The sequence below is a fragment of the Rhincodon typus genome, chromosome 8 (assembly GCF_021869965.1).
Source record: "Rhincodon typus isolate 14 chromosome 8, sRhiTyp1.1, whole genome shotgun sequence".
NCBI classification, from domain to species: domain Eukaryota; kingdom Metazoa; phylum Chordata; class Chondrichthyes; order Orectolobiformes; family Rhincodontidae; genus Rhincodon; species Rhincodon typus.
The window spans coordinates 47,466,430-47,472,391 of NC_063339.1; the positions used below are offsets into that span (position 1 = coordinate 47,466,430).

A 5,962-nucleotide genomic window follows, 5' to 3' on the forward strand; every position below is an offset into this window, starting at 1 on the left:
AGAAAGGGAGAGGCACGGAGAAAGGGAGAGGCACGGAGAAAGGGAGAAAAAGAAAGAGAGGGGGAGGGAGGGAGAGAGTGCACGTGCATGTAGTGTGGTGGGGCCACCTGCAATGCAATGAACCCAAGATCCCAGTTGAGGTCCTCATGGGTAACGAGCTTGGCTATCAGCCTCTGCTCAGCTACTCTGCGTTGTTGTGTACACCGAAGTACCGAAGTCCGCCTTAGGAGGACACAAGGCTGAATGTCTTTGACCGCTGAAGCGTCCACCACAGAGGGAGCATCCCTGTTTGGCAATTGTTGTGCACTGTCCATTCATCCGTTGTCATAGTGTTCGCAAGCTTTCGCTGATATACCATGCATCGGGACATCCTTGCCTGCAGTGTATGAAATAGACAATGGTGGCCGAGTCACATGTGTATCTGTCATCCACTTGGTGGGCGATGTTTCCACGTGTGATGGTAGTGTCCTTGTTGAAGATCTGACACGTCTTGCAGAAGTTGCCATGACAGGGTTGTATAGTGTTGTGGTCAATGTTGTCCTGAAGGCTGGGTAGTTTGCTGCGAACAATGGCCTGTTTAAAGGTTTGGTGGTTGTTTGAAGGCGAGAAGCGGAGGCATGGGGAAGATCTTGGCGAGGTGCTCATAGTCATCAATAATGCGTTGAAGGCCGTAAAGAACATGGTGTCGTTTCTCCACTCCCGGGAAGTACTGGACGACGAAGGGTACCCTATGTATCCTGTGTCTGTCTTCTAGGACGTCATTACGGTTTTTTTCACAGTGGCATGTCAGAACTGGCAATCGATGAGTTGAGCATCGTATCCTGTTCTTATGAGGATGTCCTTCAACACCTTCAGGTGTCTGTCTTGTTCCTCCTCATCTGAACAGATCCTGTGTATATGTAGGGCTTGTCCATAGGGGATGGTTGTTTTAATGTGTTTTGGGCGGAAGCTAGAGAAATGCAGCATCGTGAGGTTATCCGTGGGCTGGTGGTAGAGTGACGTACAGAGGTGTCCATCCTTGGAGATGTGTGTGTCCAAGAATGAGACTGATTCTAAAAAGAGTAGTCCATGGTAAGTGTGATGGTGGGATGAAACTCATCTCCATGCAGTTTTTTCAGTGATTCCTCGCCATGAGTCCTAAGGAAGAAAATGTTGACATTTATCTGGTGTATCGCATTGGTCGGAGGTTCAGTGCAAAGTAGTCTTGTTCAATCCTCGGCATGAAAATTTTGGCATATTGAGGAGTAAATGTGGTCCCTATGGCTGTTCCGTGTGTCTTTATAAAGAAATGGTTGTTGAAGGTGAAGACGTTGTGGTCGATGATGAAGCGGATGAGTTGTAGGATGTCGTCTGGAAATTGGTGGTTGGTGGTATTGAGCACTGAGGCTGTTGTGGCAATGCCACCGTAGTGGGGGATGCTGGTGTAGAGTGCGAAACGTCCATTGTGAAAAGGAATGATCCTGGTTTGACTGGTCCGTGGGTGTTGAGTTTTTGAAAGAAATCTGTAGTGCTGCAACAGAACCTGGGGCATTCCCTGTACAATGGGTTTTAAATGCCCTTGACATAACCAGAGAGGTTCTAACACAGAATCCCATTGCCTGATATGATGTGACACCCAGGTGTGTTAGCTTTGTGTATCTTTGGAAGGCAGAAGAAGTCCCCTACCCAGGAGGAGAGTGTGTAGGGTACTCTGAAGGACTGGATCAAAGTCTTGACCAGTCTGTTCAGTTGACGGGTATGTTCTTTGGTTGGACTGGTAGGTCCGTGTCTGTGTTCCAGGTTATTCAATTGTCGGTACATTTCCTTGCAGTAGTCCGTTCTATTCTGTGTGACAATGGCTCCCCCTTTATCATCAAACCAGCAGACAATGTTGCAGTTGATCTTGAGAGCATGGATGGTGTTGAGTTGTACCTGGGTGACGTTTTGCACTAGCTTGTGAGTGCGGCTGATTAATCTGTCGTTCACACATTCTCTTATGGCTTGAGCATATCTGTCAAGCCCCAAGCAGCAGCCATCCACAGGGGTCCAATCTGATGACTCCTTTGCCCGCTCCCCCATGGATCTCTGTTGACTGATCCAGTTCATTGGCTGTCTCATTGGGCTCACTGCTGACATCTTGGAAGAATTCCCAGTCTCATCTGATGAATTCCTGTGTCTGCCGCGAGACCAACGAGGTCCATTTTGGTGGTGGAGCAGAAATTGAGTCCTCGGCTGAGAACTTCACTCTCGTTTGTTTGAAGGGGGTGGTCAGATAAGTTGACGATGGATTTTCCCGTGCTTTTAACCATGGTACCAGGGAAGACTTGGTTATTGCTGGTGATGATGCCAAGTTTCTCCAGCCTCTTGCTCTTATTGTAGTTCAGTTGCCTCATCTGTTTGGGAGTGTCTCATAACTGTACTATATAACTATATCTTGAGCCCAAGCTGAGAATATGGATTCTACCTCAATTTCAAGGTTACGGCGTTTGCTATAGAGTTAGTGTACGAGATGATTGAGGAGTTTGCGATAGGTGCACCGGCAAAGTCTCTCAGCGTAATCAGTGTCGACTTCAGTGGGTTCACGATCTGCAGTCCTTTCAGAATCTTGTGTTTTCTTGCATTTCTGTAGAAACTTGATATTTGGTCAATATGCACCCTCATCAGTGGTGTGACCCTTTGATCGTTTACTTATTCATTCTGTTTCCCATACTACCTCTCTCGCTAACAGCAGGAGTAAGACTCCTAAAGCTTGTGTTTTCAAATAAACCAGTTGAACTGTAACCTGGGGTTGTGTGCTTTCTGACCCTCCCCAGAAATACCAACAAGTTTTATCACACACCTTGATTCACATTCCTTAACTTGGTGTCCCCTGCAACCTTGGAAATAGGACTCTCCGCTACTTCATCCATATTCCAAATAAAACTAATTAAAAATAATAGAAGCATCAAGAGATTCCTGGGAAATACTACTTATGGATTTACAATTTGCTAACCTATTTCTTGTAAGTTTCTACCTCATGATACATCAGGTCCTGAGGATTAGCCATCATAAGTCCCATTATTTTCTCTATTACATTTTTCCCCAAAATTTGTATTAACCCAAGTTTCTCTGCTCAATTTATCTTTAAAATTCTCTTTAACCAACAGCTGACTTGTATTTATACAGTACCTCTAACATAGAATTGCAGAATTGTCAGAAAAAAAGGCTCTCCAAAAGAACATCTTATTCTCCTTCCGTTCCCTGTAACCCTGCACATTCTTCTTTTTCAGATTAAAATCTTATAATTCCCTTTTAAATGCTTCAGTTGAAACTACCTCGATTACACACACAAGGCGTATGTTCCAAATACAAACCACTCATTGCAAGTGTGTTTCCTGATAATAATGCCACAAAGATATTAGCAAAACAAGCTGGATGTAGCAGAAGGAACTCCCTACAGAATTCTGCACAGGCACTTGACAGCTGAAGGCAATGCCGTCAATAGTGCAGCAATTACAATTGCTGGTATTTTGTTTTTTCCCCTTCGTTCTAGAACAGACATACAGTATTTGTTTAACAAGTTTGTTATTTCCTTATTGTCAAATTTGGTCTCACCTTTATTTTAAGGTAGGGTCCATATTCCCATTTTACAACTATTGTCTCAATGCATTTACAAACATTTTGATGTTTACTTCACAACATTGCTTGCAAGAATTTCATATTCATGTTTTGTACCTTACTTACTTTATATTCTTTCATTCATTTTTAAAACACTTCCTGCCTGAACTTCTATATTTTTATGCGTATGAGAGCAATTGTTCTTTCAGTTTGAAGTGGTTCAAATACATTTAAGTATTAACTCTGGCTGTGCAACTGAATAAATGGAGTCTACATTTGCCCTTGATGAGCACAGGTATTGTAATGAACTAAATAATTTACGTGTTTCGTATCTAGTAGTTCATTCCAGTTTTCTTTGTTCCAATTGTTCCTCATCCTTTTGATGTCTGCCTTAGATTTAAAACTTAGGTTTGTAACTCCCTTCTTCCCTCAAACCCAACATTAAATTTAGGATCAGCTACACTGCAGCACTGTGGAAGTGGAAGCATTCCTAAGGTACATCAAAAGGATGTCAAAAATTGTACTAAGTGAAGTTGTATTCAACACAAAATAAACATTTCCAATGCAAACACGGCCAGTTCTATTTAGTGTACTGAGCATTCTGACGCAGAATTGACTTATGAATGGACCTCTCATATTAGAGTTGATCTTTCTCTGAACCTTCTTCATAGCTGAAACATTACGCTCCGCATTCTATTTTATTACCTTGATGTACTTATGTAAGGTGTGATTCGTCTAGATAGTACACAAAAAATTACGTTTCCCTACATCTTGGTACACGTGACAATAATAAATCAAATTAAACAGTAGTAGCTTTATTATTACATCCCAAGCTGAGATCCATAATAAAGACCGAGTGTTTAAAGTAGCTCATTAAGTTATCCAGCGAAGATCTGGACCACACAGATCAAGAACGTCCTAGTTTTAGTTCTTGATCTATGCAGAGTTATAGATTTCAGCTATACTAGCAGTAGGAATACTGCAACTGATTTTTATACCTCTGGGTCAGAAGGGAAAAAATAAATTCCCATCTTGATGGCAACCATTAGCCCTTTCTGGAAGTGCACAAGCAGATACCGAGAGAGGAGAGAATCACGTTTGGTTGCAACGCTCCATTGCGCTTCAATAGCCCATCAGCATTCAGAGGTAAGGTTCATGCAACAGAATAACTGCTCAGTGAAATATCAGAACACTGTCAGTATACACAGAGCTCTAGTCTCAATACTTTTGAGGTAAACATTGATTAGAAAGGCAAAACAAAGTAGATACTAATTCATTTAAAAAGAGAAATAAAAGATGGGCCTTTATTATCATTGCTTTGATAAGTGCTAAAAAAACCTATAATTCATGAGCGAAAGTACATTTACCAGTTTATGGAATTTGTCACTTGAGACATTATTAGTTAAGAACGATGTGAGAAATGAGCTACCGCAGTCCAGAATTAAAAGGTGCAAAATTCCACACACTGTTCTAAAAGTTTGAATTAAAGGTTAATATTGAGAGAAACCTAAAATTCCAAATTGAGCTTCAATATAATTGCTATTTTCCACTTACTCCCATTCACTACCTTTCTCAAAAAAACTTCTTCAAATAACAAATGCATTTTAAAAAACACTATCAGAACTAAGGCTACACTTGATGAATAGCATGGTTTATAACTGTAGAGAACAGTAAAATGAATACTCACAACTGCCATAGAGTTTAACTGATCAATGTAAAACTCCGGCCAGCTTGTAGCTCCTTTGTTTTCTTCTTGCTCCTAAAAGAAGGTAGATTGCACAATTACCATCAAATTACCACAAGTGTATGATGGGAGGAGGGGAATGGAAAGATTTAACAGGAATAGACTGAACTTTGTCCAGTGGCATTTGGAGTGAATATCACCAGCTGTAGTTTTAATGTCTATGCTGACTTAACTAATTTCAGCTGGGGACTGTACAACTGTGAGAAAACCTATTAAAATTATTGTTCTGAATACTAGCTGGTCACCTATGCTATAAAGTAAGTGCTTGACTGTTCAGTGAGGGTAGAATCAGGCTCTGGTCTGATAGCCTCAAATAAATAGCTAAACTAATACTGTGCAAACTGCCCGGAGGCATGACATTATACGGAGAACTGCTAACAGTATGGATACTGGAGTGGGAAGCAAACAGAATGGCGGCATCTAAGTAGCAGTGCACAGCAAAGGCCAACAGCTAGGGTGTGGCAGGCATATTGAAAGATTTGAAAAGTGAGAATTAGCACTTTAGGGGGAATTTGCTAAGAAACTGGAAGCCAGTGGAACCTGGTAACAACTGGCTTGCTGCGAAGGCAGGTCATAAAAGGTGCTTGTGGATTTTGCATAAATTGCAGTTTAGGTAAATTGATTTTTCCAGCCTCCCTCATT

At 41.6% G+C, this 5,962-nt stretch overlaps 1 protein-coding gene across 1 annotated transcript in view; it reads right to left on the reverse strand.

Moving 5' to 3' along the window:
• daam1a (dishevelled associated activator of morphogenesis 1a) overlaps nt 1-5,962 on the reverse strand; it is a 62,973-nt gene that overhangs the window by 55,519 nt on the left and 1,492 nt on the right. Inside the window, exon 2 of the mRNA XM_048600119.1 lies at nt 5,264-5,335. Coding sequence (XP_048456076.1) covers nt 5,264-5,335 — 72 coding nt within the window. The remainder of the gene's footprint in view (nt 1-5,263; nt 5,336-5,962) is intronic.